The 20,158-nt window shown below is 32.7% G+C and overlaps 1 protein-coding gene across 1 annotated transcript in view; it reads left to right on the top strand.

The window, feature by feature from the left end:
• Nucleotides 1-521: 521 nt before the first annotated feature.
• LOC143069528 (BTB/POZ domain-containing protein KCTD3-like) overlaps nt 522-20,158 on the top strand; it is a 38,537-nt gene continuing 18,900 nt past the window's right edge. Inside the window, exons 1-6 of the mRNA XM_076244208.1 lie at nt 522-657; nt 15,345-15,398; nt 17,066-17,111; nt 18,398-18,471; nt 18,816-18,874; nt 19,609-19,689. Coding sequence (XP_076100323.1) covers nt 617-657; nt 15,345-15,398; nt 17,066-17,111; nt 18,398-18,471; nt 18,816-18,874; nt 19,609-19,689 — 355 coding nt within the window. The 5' untranslated portion in view covers nt 522-616. The remainder of the gene's footprint in view (nt 658-15,344; nt 15,399-17,065; nt 17,112-18,397; nt 18,472-18,815; nt 18,875-19,608; nt 19,690-20,158) is intronic.

Consider the following 20,158-nt stretch of genomic DNA (forward strand, 5'->3'; position numbering starts at 1 on the left):
GATTGGTCGATATGTGCGCCCGTTATTTGTTATTATTAGAGACTTCGTGCACTCTGCTTTATACAAAAGGCAAAATAAAAATTATTCCGTAGCCCTAAAGGCACTGAGATGACTTTTCAACGCTAGGACAAGACACGTATTTTTAAGGGCAAAATTGATAGGCATGGGAGATAAGTACAAAATACGCTAAGAAAAGCAACGCGAACCTATATTTTTTGGACCAAAAAATACTGTCCTAATAACTTTTCTTTGATTCTAGCAAGGTTTCGTTAAAAAAATCAACTTCCTAAAGTCTGTGTCTCGAAAAAAGGCTACCATTGTCGCCTATGGGGAAATTAATTGTTTATTTCAATCTTAAATGACACCTTAGTATTTTGGCCACGAGCATCACTGAAGAGACATGTATTGTCGAAATGCGCATCTGGTGCAACAAAATTGGTACCGTTGATTTTATTAGTAATTTATAGGAAAGTTTTGGGTCTCATATTTTTTACTTTCTATTTGGTACTTAGTTAAAATTCGATCCGTTGTTGGATTTTACGTAAACCGGAAATTAGGCAAAAACATCAACAACTTTTACTTTAGCAGCGATTTGCACATCTCATTCAACTTGTCAATGCCCGGAGACGTTATTCATTTAAATGTCGGCGGAACCAGGTAATATAAAGTAATAGTGTTGTGGCCAGTATAACTATGAGCAGTTAAACATGTTGATTTTATGACATATTTCTTGACAAAAAATATGCTGTATTTTCTCTGGGAACCGAACACCACATTGGTTTATTACAATTTGCCGGGTTTACTAATCATACGTGTGTTTTCGAGGTTCGTATGGATAGTAAACCAGGCAAATTGTAACAAACTCCTGTGATCTAGTAGTTCACCACTCATGCAAGGTAACAGGTCTTTTCGTCCCAAAACACATTCCCACCTGCACCATATAAGGCACAAAATGTGCACCATAATTCAGTTACCTTGTTTTGTAACCCCCATTGACATAATGGTTACATTGGTTACATTGGTTACACTCATACAAACTATCATAAAAATCATCATATTCAGAAATTCTCAAATCCTGGTACATTTGTAACCTCCATTGGCCTAATGGTTACATTGGTTACACTGGTTACAGACATGCAAGAATCCCTTTTAGCCATCTTGTTACCATGGCAACCCCATTATTCGTGGCTGTGAGGTTACATAAGTTATTTAGGTTACAATGATTTAGAGTTACAATGGTTACATGCATGGAGAATCAGGTTACATGTATAGGGAATCAGGTTACAATGGTTACATGCATGGGGAAGTCAGGTTACAATGGTTACATACATGGGAAAGTCAGGTTACAATGGTTACATACATGGGAAAGTCAGGTTACAATGGTTACATACATGGAGAATTTTGTTACAATGGTAACATGCATGGAGAAATAGGTTACAATGGTTACATGTATGGGAAAATCAGGTTACAATGGTTACATGCATGGAGAATCAGGTTACAATGGTTACATACATGGGGAATCGGGTTACAATGGTTACATACATGGAGAATTGGTTACAATGGTTACATGCATTGAGAAATAGGTTACAATGGTTACATACATGGGGAATCGGGTTACAATGGTTACATACATGGAGAATTTGGTTACAATGGTTACATGCATTGAGAAATAGGTTACAATGGTTACATGCATGGAGAAATAGGTTACAATGGTTACATGTATGGGAAAATCAGGTTACAACGGTTACATGCATGAAGAATCAGGTTACAATGGTTACATACATGAGGAATCAGGTTACAATGGTTACATACATGGAGAATTTGGTTACAATGGTTACATACATGGAGAAATAGGTTACAATGGTTACATGTATGGGAAAGTCAGGTTACAATGGTTACATGCATGGAGAATCAGGTGACAATGGTTACATACATGGGAAAATCAGTTTACAATGGTTACATGCATGGAGAATCAGGTTACAATGGTTACATACATGGGGAATCGGGTTACAATGGTTACATACATGGAGAATTTGGTTACAATGGTTACATACATGGAGAAATTGGTTACAATGGTTACATGTATGGGAAAATCAGGTTGCAATGGTTACATGCATGGAGAATCAGGTTACAATGGTTACATACATGGGAAATTCGGGTTACAATGGTTACATGCATGCAGAATCAGGTTACAATGGTTACATATATACATGCCTGGGGAATCAGGTTACAATGGTTACATTCATTGGGAAGTCAGGTTACAAAACTATGTCCACCATGATGGCCCTATGTGTCCATCATAATACTCCCTGTTGCTAATTGATACACAAGGTATTAATCAAAAACTAGTCAAGGATAAAGGGAAATCATGACTGCATTGAAGTGTTAAAATTACATAACCTACAGGTAAAGTGTCTCAGGTAAAATATGTGTTTGTCAAATTTAATTACTGTGATTATGACCAGAAAATTCAAAAAATAAAATGAAATAATACAACTAGTTGAACCAGAGACATATAAAACACATATAGCCTTATAACATTTTTTTTAAATGTCTTGTGACTTTGTTTTGATGTTAATTTTTTTTTTTAACTTCTATCAATTTATGTTATTTTTTACAAGTACTTTTTGACAACTGAAGATTAAATGAATGTCATCTTCATATATAATGCAAACTTTCACAATACCTGTCTTTTTCTATTGAAAGGTGTTTCTAAAATCAATTTTCTAAATTCAAAATTGTTTATACTAAGAGAGACGGATCTGCATTTAACATTGTTTAACAAATGTTTAAGATAATATCTTTAGGACTTATTTTAAATATAATTTAGGCAATTCATTATTTCTCTATTGAATAAATATATTCAACATATATTTATTACAGCAAAATTTGATAATATTTTGTATTGTCATATATCTGAGACTACTAGACAAGTATCTTTAAATAGTCTAATTCATTCAAGTCCCTGCAGTCATTACAATGTATTAACTTTATCTAAAAGGTCTGGTTTTAAGTGAAATATTCTTGGCAAATGTATACAAGATTATATGAATGTAGGACAGAGAGTCACAGCTCAAAATTTCACGGACAAAAAAAATCACAGGACAAAAAGTCACAATTCAGTTTTGAGATTATTTTTCTTTGAATAAGAAAACACTTCAAAAAAAAAATTGTATTTGCCTTGAAGTTTAATATATGAAGCAACTTTGTAATTAAAATGTATTTAATAAATGTCATTAATAATTATCAAATAATTGTTTATGAAAAAAAAAATGCCAAAGTGACTTGGTACTTAAATTGGTTCATTTTGCCAATAAATATATCCTTTGCATGTTTAAAATTTAATACATTTTCATTATCAATGTGTATATATATGTATCATGCCAGTCCAGCAGTTTCGACAATATAATACACAGAGAAAAAAAATATGATTTTATTAATAGACCATAAAAATGTCACAATCTATAGACATGGTAGAAGTGTATTTATTTTTTCTGAAGACAAATTTTGGTTATTAACTGACAGATATTAGCCAAACTGACGATAACATACTTGATTTTCAATTGTTTTAAAAAGCAAGAAAATTTTTCATTAACTAGTTTCTTTTCATAATGCAATTAAGATTCACTTTATTCTGAGAGCTAAGAAAATTTTTCAATATGATAAAAAAAAATAATGAGCGATAACAAAAATTAATGAGCATTTATACAAATTTGATACTCCACCGCAATATCTACTGTACTGTTTAAACTGTTTATTCAAAATACACTCAGACGCAGATTTCCTGGCACCGATTTCCTGCATAACAGGAGCGACAAAGAATGTAGGACAGAAAGTCACAGGACAAAAAGTAATAGACAAAAAGTCACGGACAATAAGTGACAGGACAAAAAGTCACAATTATTTTTTTCTGGCTACTTTCTTTGAATAAAAAACGCTTATTTCTACAAAAATATTTTGGTATTTTTTTTTAACTATTGTATATAAACCAACTTTGTTAACAAAATTTATCCAAAAAATATCAAAGATGATTAAATAATTGTTAAAAAAACAAAATGTGAAAGTGGCTTGACACTTTAATGGCTTCATTGTGCCAATAAATATATCCTTTGCATGATTTTTATTAAATAAATAATCATTTTTCAAGTATAATGACACATTTCCTTAACTTTAATATGAATATATGAATTAAAAAGTGAATACATCACTTACATATTCAAACAATTGGCAACAAATTATTTGTGACCTTTTGTCATGTGACTTGTTGTCCTATCTTTGTGACTTTATGTCCTGTGACATTTTGTTCTGTGACTTTCTGTCCGTTTACTGAGACAAATACACATAAATTTACAAATAACATAGATAGCGAAATGAGTAGAATACATAAAATGAAACAGTAAAAATATTTTTTTAACAAAACAAAATATATACTAAATCTTTTGACCAGATCGCAAAAAGTCTGTGCAATCTGTAAAGTTTAAATAACCATGTGATCAATATATTAAGATATGTGCATTAGGTTGGTTCTAGAACACCCAGACAAAGTCCTAGTAATATTCCTTATTATTCCCAAAACTCAAACTATAATATTCCCTAGTAGTCTTTTTTTTCTCTCGCTAAAATGTCGTGTGCCCAAGCCTGTATTATGTGGTAATAAGCATTGTGTATAAGTTTCATAACATTTGGTTGAGGCAAACTAATGTTAGAGAACGGAAAAAAACTTGCAATTAAATGCTAACAAATTTGGATTTTATGTTACTTTAGGGTAGATAGATAGATCTTTATTCTCATTAACTAAAAAACATAGTTACAAAGATGATAATATATATACAATACAACATATTTTGCATGTGTGAAATATACATAAATAAATGTAGTTTAACCAGGAGGACAGACTTTCACTGATATATAGTTTATAAATCTACACAATTTTTCTAGTAAGACAATATTGACTGTAGTGAATACATTTTTAAATTTAAGAATATTAACATTTGTACAACAATAGTGTGGTAAATATTTATATCGTTCTTTTTTGAAAAAAGGACAAGACATTACATAATGGAATTCATCACCGATGTCAGCAGATTCACAAAGGTGGCATAGCCTCTCGGGTCTTTGAACATTTTGCCACCTCCCTGTCTCCACTGGCAAACGGTGATTGCCACATCTAAATTTACATAGTTTCAGTGCATTTTTATACGACCGCAAAATTTGAAAAAAATTTCGTCGTATATTGCTATCACGTTGGCGTAATAGTAAACCAATAAACAAATTTGCATTCAGTTTCAATAGGTTTAATGTATTTTTCTAATTACCTTATTTGTAACCCTAAGCCATTCAGTGAAGTCAATAACTACCATCATGACCATTAAATTTTCAATTGTTTATTGGATATGGTCAGTGTGTATTAATGTCTCTGATATGGTTGATTGAACATAATAATTTGCAATTTGCACAAAGTCATCAGTCATGTGTAATGTGCTGATTATAAAGTAATTTAATTACAAAGTCATAATATCTGTAAATACCAAACTTTTTATTTATGGTTTTATATGCTTTTCTTTTCTTACATCTAATAGAATAGAATAGTATAGAATATTTTTATTTCCAAATTACAGGGCCCATTAAGGGCATAAAATCAAATACAATTGATTTACATAATTGGTAACAACAACAATAATAGTCAAATGTAAATATATATTTAGTATATAAGCATTGGGCAGAAGCAGAACCAAAACCACATACATATTGTGAATAATTAAAAGAATGAAATTACATTATATGCATTCATTCTCAAATCGTTTACTAGTACTTGACTTATATTCAATATGTATACCTGATCCCCTTATTTCAAAACGGTCTCAAATATAATTTTTCTATATAAGTTAAATTTTCTTGTGTAAGAGCCATAACAATTTATAAGATTTATTTAAATTTTTAAAATTATAACAATTGTGAGAAATGTATTTAAAAAAATCTTCCCTCTGAATATCAAAAAGAAGGCATTCTAACAAAAAATAAAGCTCATCTTCAACTTCACCAATTGAGCAATTTGAACAAAGACTCTCAGATCTTTCTCAAATGTTTTCATATATGCATTCTGTGCTTCTAAAACACTGATTTATGGTAATTAGTTTTAAAACTTTGTTTCTAGTGCAACAAGACAAGTCCTTTGCTGTATTTGTAAGCACCAATTACTACCAAAACATTTTAAGTCCCATCATGTTTAACCAACTATGTTTGAAAGTGGCGGATCCAGACATTTTCATAAGTGGGGCCCACTGACTGCCTAAGATGGGCCCACTCCAGTCATGCTTCAGTGATTCCCTATATCATCAACCATATTTATCCCAGAAAAGTGGGGCCCTGGCCCCTGAAAACCCCTCTAAATACGCCTCTGAAGTCCCAGTTTCTTCTAAAATTTCCAAAATAGAATCCTGTGACTTTCTTTCCTGCATTCTTAAAGGAGATTGCATTCATAATGCTATAAATTAAAATTATTTAATGCGGTCTTCTTAACTTTCAGCTTACAGCTAACAATTCTACCATACAACAAATATAGTTGACCTATTGCTTATATTTAAAGAAAAACAGACCAAAACACAAAAACTTAACACTGAGCAATGAACTGTGAAAATAAGGTCAAATAAAACCTGCGCTACTGGCATATAAATCATAAAATATTTCATACACCAAATCTAGTTAATCTATTGCATATAGCATTAGAAAAAAAAAACCAAAACTCAATTAAAAAACTTTAACTTTGACCACTGAGCCATGAAAATGAGGTTAAGGTCAGATGACACCTGTCAGCTAGACATGTACACCATACAATCATTCTATACACCAAATAGTAGACCTAATACATACAGCATAAGTAATACAGACCAAAACACAACAACTTAACTATAACCACTGAACCAGGAAAATGAGGTCAAGAACATTGGACATGTGACTGACGGAAACTTCCTAACATGAGGCATCTATATACCAAGTATGACGCTTCCAGGTCTTCCACCTTCTAAAATATTAAGCTTTAAAGCACTTAGCTAACGCCGCCGCATCCCTATAAAAATTAACAATTACAGAGAGGCAAAGACTGATTATCTTATCAACCACTTCTTCAACAATCTGTTTATTCTTGTTGAATTTCACATGTGTATAACATATTTATAGTTTTGATACAAGTTAAACAAATTTAAAATTTCATTATACATGTAATGTCTTTAAACCTTTCAATATAAAGGGAAAGGTTTTATTTTAGGACTAACCTTTTTTTTTAGGGTTTATTTTAATACAAAGTTTTTTTTCAATAAATACGTACATGAATACAAGGACACACTCTAATTTTAATTCAATAATTTTGATATTAATTATATTTATTTTTCTAACCTATTTGATTTACATTTGAACATGTCATGCATGTTGAAGAAGTTTACAACTTTCCATTTGAAACAAATAATTATATAGATATATATGCCATGCAAATATGAAATATGAAATGACAGAAACATATAATGCATATATTATATGTCTCTAGAATAGACAATATGTAAGATGTAAACATTTATAGATTAGGTATTAATCTGAGTTTGAATTATAAGTAATCAACAAGGTTAAGATTGTAAGTTATACCCAGAGTTTAAATAATATGTAATAAACAGAGTTTGGACTGTAGGTTATAAACAGAGTTTAAATTATAAGTAATAAACATATTGATATAATGTTACATTGGGGAAGATGTTTATTAATTCATTAATTTTAAGGCAAGTTTAAAAATTGAATAGCATTATATAAAAAAGTTACACTAAAATAATGAGTAGAAGATGTTGTTTCAGGTTTTTTTACTGTTCAAGATCAACAACCAGCATATTGTTAATTTTATTTGGATGATCATTGTCAACACAAAAAAAACACCATCATAATCAATTAACATTTATGAATTCAGATAAAACACTGAATTATTCAAAAGAATGTTCCCAGGCTAAATGTGATTCCGTAATTGGTCTTGACATGGACATTAACAAAGTCCTTCTACTGCGGGAGTTTAACAACTTGACTAAGTTGGTCCTGAGACTACTGTGTTATACTTAGTCTCTGAGGTCTGTCGCAGAATTTTTTTTTATTTTACTCACAGAAGACAACAAGTCAGTTCAGATTGTACGTGCATAAGACATTTTCAAACAGATTTATCATAAAGTATAAAATATGTCGGGACAATAACAGACTTTTAAGTTATGACCTTGAAAAGCACTTCTAGAGTATGTTGAGACAAACTCATACCCAGTCTTCCCATTGTGATATGGAATCTTGTGGTACAATTTCAGAGAGATCCGTACAATAACACACAAGTTATGGTCCAGACTCTACAAAATTGCTCCCCCCTGTTATTTCTAAACCTTTGGTACCATAAACCCCGAAATCAATCCCAACTTTTTCTTTATGGTATTGAACCTTCTTGTAAAATTTCATAGAGATGCATTTATTAAACTTAAGTTTTTGTCCGGAAACCAAATGTGTCTTTGTACGACGCAGACGACGACAACATCACCCAATATACAGTGATATAGGACGCAAAATATTTTTTTGCGGTCGTATACAAACTTGTTTTAAAGAAAAGTTTGTATTTAAAGAAATATATGATTAAAATTTAATAGATTTACTTTTGACAAGGCGTATGAACAATTTTCTAAACAGAGAAATGAACATATGTTACATAAAATTTAATCTACAATTGATAAAATACATCACAAGTGTCAAATGACAGTCATCAAATATGGCTAGGGCCAAATAAAATAAACATCTGCACCATGAGCGCATGATACGCCCATCAAATTTGCAAAGAATAATTTTCAATTACTTCTCAATGGCATACTTGAAATTTCTGAAAATCAAAAGGGAGTTCACATAAATAGATATAAACAATTTACAATTTCATGACAATTCCTTAAATGATTTTTGTCAAGCCATGACTTTTGTCGAAAAAAGCAAGACATAGCGATTCTACATTCCATCGGGTGCATCAAGCACGTCCACAAATATTCAATCAGTGGTTAAAGTTTTTAAAATTTTAATAACTTTCTTTAACTATCCTAGATTTCTAAGGTACCAAACTTGGACAGAAGCTTATTTATGATTAATAGCTATAGTATGCAGAAGGAAATTTTGTAAAAATATATTTCCAGTTTTTCTATATATTCTTCCAGTTAACAGCACATAAAATCTGCAGTTAAAGTTCTCTAAACATTAATAACATTCATAAAGTAGGCGAGACACTATGTTCCATGGAACCCTTAAATTCTTTTGAGTTATTGTCCTAAAACTGGGAAATTCCCCTTTTTTCAATGAATAGATATGTAAAATCTTAAATTAAAACAATTCTAAAAGGAGCTTACATCAATAGATGATAAACAATTCACCAAAGTTTTGTGAGAACTGCTGAAAGCATTTTTGAGTTTTTGTCGAAGTCTTGGAAATCATCCTTTTTTTAATTATTATGACGGTTAATTAACCCAGAAGAAACTCAATAAACGTAAAATCTAAAATTTATGAAAATCTAAAGGGAGTTCATGCAGATATGAACTGAGACATATAATTCTATATTATATGTCTCTGATATAAACAATTCAGCAGAAGTTCTTGCAAGTCAATGATAGCATTCTTGAGTTATTGTTCGAAAACTTGAAGATCCCTCTTTTTTAATGATAATTTAACCCCATAACTCAGAAACATAAAATCTAAAATTTATTTCATATGAAAGGAAGTTCACATCAAAAGATAAACAAATCACCATGTAATTAACCATTGTAACCCTCATTCTCCATGTATGTAACCATTGTAACCCTCATTCTCCATGTATGTAACCATTGTAACCTGAATCCCCATGTATGTAACCATTGTAACCCTCATTCTCCATGTATGTAACCATTGTAACCTGAATCCCCATGTATGTAACCACTGTAACCCTCATTCTCCATGTATGTAACCATTGTAACCTGAATCCCCATGTATGTAACCATTGTAACCAAATTCTCCATGTATGTAACCATTGTAACCTGATTCCCCATGTATGTAACCATTGTAACCCTCATTCTCCATGTATGTAACCATTGTAACCTGAATCCCCATGTATGTAACCATTGTAACCAAATTCTCCATGTATGTAACCATTGTAACCTGATTCCCCATGTGTGTAACCATTGTAACCAAATTCTCCATGTATGTAACCGTTGTTACCTGAATCCCCATGTATGTAACCACTGTAACCCTCATTCTCCATGTATGTAACCATTGTAACCTGAATCCCCATGTATTTAACCACTGTAACCCTCATTCTCCATGTATGTAACCATTGTAACCTGAAACCCCATGTATGTAACCATTGTAACCAAATTCTCCATGTATGTAACTATTGTAACCTGATTCCCCATGCGTGTAACCATTGTAACCAAATTCTCCATGTATGTAACCGTTGTTACCTGAATCCCCATGTATGTAACCACTGTAACCCTCATTCTCCATGTATGTAACCATTGTAACCTGAATCCCCATGTATGTAACCATTGTAACCAAATTCTCAATGCGTGTAACCATTGTAACCTGATTCTCCATGCATGTAACCATTGTAACCGGATTTCCCATGTATGTAACCATTGTAACCCGATTTCCCATGTATGCAACCATTGTAACCTGATTCTCCATGCGTGTAACCATTGTAACCTGATTCTCCATGCATGTAACCATTGTAACCAGACTTTCCCATGTATGTAACAATTGTAACCTGATTCTCCATGCATGTAACCATTGTAACCTGATTCTCCATGCGTGTAACCATTGTAACCTATTTCTCCATGCGTGTAACTATTGTAACCTGATTTCCCATGTATGTAACCATTGTAACCTGATTCTCCATGCATGTAACCATTGTAACCCAACTTTCCCATGTATGTAACCATTGTAACCTGATTCTCCATGCATGTAACCATTGTAACCTGACTTTCCCATGTATGTAACCATTGTAACCTGATTCTCCATGCATGTAACCATTGTAACCTGATTCTCTATGCGTGTAACCATTGTAACCTGATTCTTCATGTATGTAACCACTGTAACCCTCATTCTCCATGTATGTAACCATTGTAACCTGAATCCCCATGTATGTAACCATTGTAACCAAATTCTCCATGTATGTAACCATTGTAACCTGATTCCCCATGCGTGTAACCATTGTAACCAAATTCTCCATGTATGTAACCATTGTAACCTGAATCCCCATGTATGTAACCATTGTAACCAAATTATCCATGTATGTAACCATTGTAACCTGATTCCCCATGCATGTAACCATTGTAACCTGATTCTCCATGTATGTAACCATTGTAACCTGAATCCCCATGTATGTAACCACTGTAACCCTCATTCTCCATGTATGTAACCATTGTAACCTGAATCCCCATGTATGTAACCATTGTAACCAAATTCTCCATGTATGTAACCATTGTAACCTGATTCCCCATGCGTGTAACCATTGTAACCAAATTCTCCATGTATGTAACCATTGTAACCTGAATCCCCATGTATGTAACCACTGTAACCCTCATTCTCCATGTATGTAACCATTGTAACCTGAATCCCCATGTATGTAACCATTGTAACCAAATTCTCCATGTATGTAACCATTGTAACCTGATTTCCCATGTATGTAACCATTGTAACCTGATTCTCCATGTATGTAACCATTGTAACCTGAATCCCCATGTATTTAACCACTGTAACCCTCATTCTCCATGTATGTAACCATTGTAACCTGAATCCCCATGTATGTAACCATTGTAACCAAATTCTCCATGTATGTAACCATTGTAACCTGATTCCCCATGCGTGTAACCATTGTAACCAAATTCTCCATGTATGTAACCATTGTAACCTGAATCCCCATGTATGTAACCACTGTAACCCTCATTCTCCATGTATGTAACCATTGTAACCTGAATCCCCATGTATGTAACCAAATTCTCCATGTATGTAACCATTGTAACCTGATTCTCCATGCGTGTAACCATTGTAACCTGATTCCCCATGCATGTAACCATTGTAACCGGATTTCCCATGTATGTAACCATTGTAACCCGATTTCCCATGTATTCAACCATTGTAACCTGATTCTCCATGCGTGTAACCATTGTAACCTGATTCTCCATGCATGTAACCATTGTAACCAGACTTTCCCATGTATGTAACAATTGTAACCTGATTCTCCATGCATGTAACCATTGTAACCTGATTCTCCATGCGTGTAACCATTGTAACCTATTTCTCCATGCGTGTAACTATTGTAACCTGATTTCCCATGTATGTAACCATTGTAACCTGATTCTCCATGCATGTAACCATTGTAACCCAACTTTCCCATGTATGTTACCATTGTAACCTGATTCTCCATGCATGTAACCATTGTAACCTGACTTTCCCATGTATGTAACCATTGTAACCTGATTCTCCATGCATGTAACCATTGTAACCCAACTTTCCCATGTATGTAACCATTGTAACCTGATTCTCCATGCATGTAACCATTGTAACCTGACTTTCCCATGTATGTAACCATTGTAACCTGATTCTCCATGCATGTAACCATTGTAACCTGATTCTCCATGCGTGTAACCATTGTAACCTGATTCTCCATGCGTGTAACCATTGTAACCTGACTTTCCCATGTATTTAACCATTGTAACCCGACTTTCCCATGTATGTAACCATTGTAACCTGATTCTCCATGCATGTAACCATTGTAACCTAAATCCCCATGTATGTAACCATTGTAACCAAATTATCCATGTATGTAACCATTGTAACCTGATTCCCCATGCATGTAACCATTGTAACCTGATTCTCCATGTATGTAACCATTGTAACCTGAATCCCCATGTATGTAACCACTGTTACCCTCATTATCCATGTATGTAACCATTGTAACCTGAATCCCCATGTATGTAACCATTGTAACCAAATTCTCCATGTATGTAACCATTGTAACCTGATTCCCCATGTATGTAACCACTGTAACCCTCATTCTCCATGTATGTAACCATTGTAACCTGATTTCCCATGTATGTAACCATTGTAACCTGATTCTCCATGCGTGTAACCATTGTAACCTGATTCTCCATGCATGTAACCATTGTAACCTGACTTTCCCATGTATGTAACCATTGTAACCTGATTCTCCATGCATGTAACCATTGTAACCTGATTCTCCATGCATGTAACCATTGTAACCTGATTTACCCATACATGTAACCATTGTAACCTGATTCTCCATGCGTGTAACCAATGTAACCTGATTTCCCATGTATGTAACCATTGTAACCTGATTCCCATGTATGTAACCATTGTAACCTGATTCTCCATGCGTGTAACCATTGTAACCTGATTTCCCATGTATGTAACCATTGTAACCTGATTCTCTATGCGTGTAACCATTGTTACCTGATTTCCCATGTATGTAACCATTGTAACCCGACTTTCACATGTATGTAACCATTGTAACCTGATTCTCCATGCGTGTAACCATTGTAACCTGATTCTCCATGCGTGTAACCATTGTAACCTGATTTCCCATGTATGTAACCATTGTAACCTGATTCCCCATGTATGTAACCATTGTAACCTGATTCTCCATGCTTGTAACCATTGTAACCTGACTTTCCCATGTATTTAACCATTGTAACCCGACTTTCCCATGTATGTAACCATTGTTACCTGATTCTCCATGCATGTAACCATTGTAACCCTCATTCTCCATGCATGTAACCATTTTAACCTGACTTTCCCATGTATTTAACCATTGTAACCGACTTTCCCATGTATGTAACCATTGTAACCTGATTCTCCATGCATGTAACCATTGTAACCTGACTTTCCCATGTATGTAACCATTGTAACCTGACTTTCCCATGTATGTAACCATTGTAACCCGACTTTCCCATGTATGTAACCATTGTAACCTGATTCTCCATGCATGTAACCATTGTAACCTGACTTTCCCATGTATGTAACCATTGTAACCCGACTTTCCCATGTATGTAACCATTGTAACCTGATTCTCCATGCATGTAACCATTATAACCGATTTCTCCATGCATGTTACATTGTTACCCTATTCTTCATGTATGTAACCATTGTAACCTGATTTCCCATGCATGTAACAATTGTAACCAGACTTTCCCAGGCTTGTTACAAATTTTTACTGGATTCCCCATGGACAGCCATGCATGTACAGTTTGCAACAGATAAAGTCACTAATGCATATCATTTACTTAAGGTCCATGTGTGTAACCAATGTAACCAATGTAACCATTGCTTCAATGGGGGTAACAAAACAAGATACCTATATTCAGGTGCACATTTTGTGCCATATCTAACCTGCACATATTGGTATCTGGTACCCCAAACTGATCCGGCCAAATGTCGATCCCTCCCTCTTTGACCCGACCCCATAATAGATCAATGAATAATCTATTATACATTATTGTACATGTATATAGCAAATCTGGGTCCGTTTGCACCCATTCACGTCAGGGTTCTATCACAGTAGCCTCCTTTCACTTTCACACCCTACACGTTTGCACTAAAAGTCCGCTTGCACCCTACACATTCGCGTCCAAGTTTTATCGGTTTTGCTTTTCAAACTTGTATATGCTAAGCAATTTGAAATTGTTTATACTGAATCTTTATAGAATTTGTAAGGAAGGTATGAGTGAATATTTTCTCTAATTTCCAGAGTTGTTGTCCAAACTTTGTTATCAATTTTTGGCAAGTGTATTCCTATAAGAATATTTGTTGTCATTGTCTCAAAATAAAGAGAGACAACGTTGGTTTTTTTTGTTAAAATCTCAATATTGTTTTGGATAGTGTATTGTTAAAAAAAGATTAATCATTGTTTCTAAATAAAGTGAGATTCTGTCAATGAGTTTTTATTTATGTTGAATAAATCTTAATCATTTTTGGTAAGTGTATTGCTATAATTTCTTGTTAAATACATGTATTTAAATACATGTATAAAGAATAAAAAAATAGAAATTTTAAGAGTTAGAAATCTTGGCTGATCAACATCAACTCTGCAGTAACCAATGTCCTGACCGATGAAAAATGCTTATTACTTTTTTGTAAGCATTTTTCGTATTGGTCAGGAGTCAGGACATAAGTGTAACCCCAATTTTTAACAAACATTTTTTTTGTTTACAAAGAATACCAGGGCATTGGTAAGTGATGAGGGTACTGTGATAATAAATCTTCTATTTTAATTTGTTCATGAACTAACTTAGGCTATGGTTATTTTTCAGATTCTCTACATCTCGCCAGACATTAACATGGATACAAGACTCATTTTTTACCAGGTAAGTACTGTAGATTCATTTATTTTCATGAAGAAAAATTATGTTAATTTCGTGTATATATTTAATTTTGTGATTTTGCAATTATTTCATTGTAAGCCTATTGGAAATTCATTTTTTCATTGAACATTTAAATTTGTAGTCTGTATTTATCCACAAAATCCACGAAAATTGGTACAAATAATAATGAATCCACAGTAACACATGTAAGTTTAGAAAAAAACAGTGATATGCTGCAAGAAGAGAATATATAGAACAAGTAAGATGTATATGTTGTGTACAAGTTGTAATGTTGTACAGATTTTATGTAAAAGTTATCAGTGTTTTATGAATCATTTAACATAAATTGGTGATGCACGCACACAGTTATTTGTTTTGTATATTTCTATCAAATTTTCACAACTACATGATAAAGTCCAATGCTGAGCACTGATACAGAATCATAATAAGAACACGAAAAGTCTTATGGATATGATTTTGGTATAAGGAGAAAAATAAAATTAGAATTTAAACCATTCAGATGTCCTCATTTCCAGTTATAGAACAAGGAGAATAGCACTAAATGTTAGTTTGAAGTATATAAAATTGAATTTAAAACATTAAACTGATACATTCTAAAAGATGAACCTTCATCATCGAAGATATGTGTGAAAAAACTTATATCTTGTACAAAAAAACCTGTACAAATTTGTACAAACTTACATCTTGTACACATAGATATAGAAAGATGTGGTATGAGTGCCAATGAGACAACTGTCCATCCAAATAACAATTTATGAAAATAAACCATTATAGCTTCAACACGGAGCCTTGGCTCACACCGAACAACAAGCTATAAAGGGCCCCAAAATTACTAGTGTAAAACCATTCAAACGAGGAAAAACAACATATATATCAGATATACAAATATTTAAAAGCAATGACAGCATCAATAATAAACTTTCAGAAAATTGTTGTTTCAAAGAATTGTTACATGGAAAACAAGTTTCAAACCAATAAATCAAATGAATCGACACGATAAATCAAAACACACAACTATGATCATTACAGTAGAAATACACATTCTCAGAATAGTCAAAGTACACATGATCAGAATAGTCATAGTACACATGATCAATAACAGTCAAAATACACATGAGTAGAATAAAATAACACATCATTAGAACAAATTACACATGAGAAGAACAGTCAAAATACCCTACAGCTTACATGGGTTTAGTCATTTTAACCTGGTTCTATGAATTATATCTAAAACACACAAGGAATAAAAATAAGATACAAGAAATCGGAACATAATTCTCAGATAAAGAGCAGGTAGATTACGGTACCTTAATTGTATGAGTTTCCTCAAAATAAAAAAAAATGCTATTTTATTTAAACACATATTGATTCAGTCATGACAGATTGTGAGTTTTATTTGTGATCCTATAGAGCACTGGTGTTGGTTTCACAAATAAACTTAACTAAGATTGATTGTAATTAAATAAGTATACTGAATTGTTCATGACTTACAACCAGTCTTAGTTGTAATTTTTTTTTGTGAAACCAACTCTTGTTTTTCCATATATATAATTATATTCAGTGATGTAGCAATGAAGATGTAGCAATGAAGTGAAAATATCATTATTTTGATCAGTTGACAAGTAGTAAAAAGTCTTATTTTGTTTCAGTCTGTTAAGTGGAAGGATTCTATCACTGAAAGATGAGACTGGCGCTGTAAGTTTTAACAGATTATTTTATTTGTATGTATAACCATGATAACCATGATATAGACTTAAATTCTGCTAATATAAAAATAAGATGTGGTATGATTGCAAATGAGACAACAATCCACCCAAGTTCAAATGAAGTGGATGTAACTGTACAGCCTTCAACAATGTGAAAACGCATATATACCAGTTAAAAAATCTGCAAGTCATTAAAATGACAGATTCAACTAAATTTGCACAGATTCTTCACATAAACATGAAGCTGTGCATCTACTATTTTTAACCGGATTTTTGTGACAAAAATGTCGGTCATTGATTTGGGGATGTACGGCGGGCGGCAATCAAATGTTGTCCGTGCATTAACTCATGAACTGTTCAACCAAAGCTTTTAAAATTTTAATATGTTATTACTGACAACTATACGAAGGTCAAGTTCAATAATGGCGATTTTGACTATTACCGTTCAGGAGTTATGGTTCTTGAAAGATTGAAAAATGGAATTTCCAGTCGTGTCCGTGCATTAACGCATGAATTGTTCTACCAAAGCTTCCCAAATTTTAATATGTTGTTACTGATGACAGAATGGAGGTCAAGTTTAATAATGACGATTTTGACTTTTACTGTTCAGGAGTTATGGTTCTTGAAAGATTGAAAAATGGAGTTTCCAGTCGTGTCCGTGCATTTATGCATGAACTGTTCTACCAAAGCTTCCGAAATTTTAATATGCTGTTACTGATGACAAAATGGAGGTCAAGTTCAATAATGACGATTTCGACTTTTATAGTTCAGGAGTTATGGTTCTTGAAAGATCGTAAAATGGCGTTTCCATTCACGTTGTTGCATTTACTCATGAACCATTCAATCTAAGCTTTTCAAATTTTAATATGTTGATACTGATGACAAAATGGAGGTCAAATTTGATATTGATGATTTTCACTTTCACCATTCATGAGTAATGGTTCTTGTGATATTGCCAGGACAAAAATAAATGTTAATAAATCCGGTTTGCTGTCATTGTGACAGCTTCTTGTAATTTTGTGTTTTCCAGGTGCATGATTTTCCTGTTGCGTTGAAGAATCAATTTTATTCCATAACAAACTTTTCTACTTCAATTTTTTTCAGACAACAGAGGAAACACAGGAAACCCTCATTTTGTTTATAAAAAAATTGCAGATCAAATACACAATATTTTGAAATATAAATAAAGAAAAAGATGCATTGGTTATACAGTAAATATTATGTTATCTTCTAATTATATAAATTAATGATTGACAAATGTTTGATATCTTGTAGATATTTATTGACAGAGATCCTAAGCTGTTTTCTGTCATTTTAAATTTTCTTCGGAGTAAAGATGTGGATTTAAGGTAAGTACATGTAAAAAGAATAGTGATATGACTTTGCACATTTTGCATTAAATAAATGGACTTTATGCTTTATAGTTTGTTTAAAAAATTTGCCTGACCTAATGTTATTATTTTTTTTTAAACTTAAAGAAAAGAGATGTTCAGTTTACATCAATGAGACAGCAACCTGACATTACACATAATCTATCGGTGTTTCAAATATATAAATCACAACAATTGGTGTGGAGGTAAATAAGAATATCTTAAAAATAATACAATTATAATAATTAGTCTATTAATTATTTGAATGTAGACAGACCTCATGCAAATTCATATGCTTACTGTTATATATATTTTTGTTCCAGTGGTATAAGTTTATCTGCACTGAAGCATGAAGCAGAGTATTTTGGAATAACACCGTTAGGTAAGTTTGAATATTATAAAACATGTAATGAAGACTTGAAATCCTACTCATGAATCATGTGACAGAGTATTTTGAATCCTACACTTGAGTCATGTGACAAGTCATTTTGAAATCCTGAACTAGTGGCAGCATTTTGAAATCTTAGACAATAGACAAAATAACAAGATACAATTTTGGAGAGAAAAATATGCTTTAAGGTGAGCTTAAAATATCCAAAGCTAAATCATATAACAATAACATAATATTGAAAACAAAACCTATACAGCATAGTCAGCTATGAGAGACACAGAAATAACAAACGACAATTCAAATGAGAAAACTGACGGCTTAACTTGTGTACAAAATAATGAATGAAAAAAACAAATGTGTAACACAACAACAAACGACAACCACTTAATTACAGGTTCCTGACTTAGGACAGGCACATACAGAATGTATAATGCACTGTCACGTTCCTGTTGGATAAGTTTGAAACTCATTAAATTCTATTTTCACATCTAACTTACCCTCACATGAAAAAAAGCAACAAAAATGAAAAAAAATATTGATGGATAATTTGAAAATCTAAAAATTTTGCTTTTATCTTCAAATGGAAGTCACAAAATGTATGTTTAAGTAGTCACACATTTATACCTAACATAAGTATTCAATGCTCAAAAGCTGTCATTTAATTTTACATACAGACCAATTTGTTTCATTAAAAGTTTGAATAATTACATTATTTTATTTTACAGTCAGAAGATTAGTTCTTTGTGAAGATTTGGAGCATTCATCATGTGGAGATGTATTATTTCATGGATCCTTAGGTCCTCCATGTAAGTACACTGTATTATTTCATGAATCCTTAGGTCCTCCATGTAAGTACACTGTATTATTTCATGGATCCTTAGGTCCTCCATGTAAGTACACTATTATTTCATGAATCCTTAGGTCCTCCATGTAAGTACACTGTATTATTTCATGGATCCTTAGGTCCTCCATGTAAGTACACTGTATTATTTCATGGATCCTTAGGTCCTCCATGTAAGTACACTATTATTTCATGGATCCTTAGGTCCTTCATGTAAGTAAACTATTATTTCATGGATCCTTAGGTCCTCCATGTAAGTACACTATTATTTCATGGATCCTTAGGTCCTCCATGTAAGTACACTATTATTTCATGGATCCTTATGTCCTTCATGTAAGTAAACTATTATTTCATGGATCCTTAGGTCCTCCATGTAAGTACACTATTATTTCATGGATCCTTAGGTCCTCCATGTAAGTACACTGTATTATTTC

Source organism: Mytilus galloprovincialis, chromosome 3 (assembly GCF_965363235.1).
Source record: "Mytilus galloprovincialis chromosome 3, xbMytGall1.hap1.1, whole genome shotgun sequence".
NCBI lineage: Eukaryota > Metazoa > Mollusca > Bivalvia > Mytilida > Mytilidae > Mytilus > Mytilus galloprovincialis.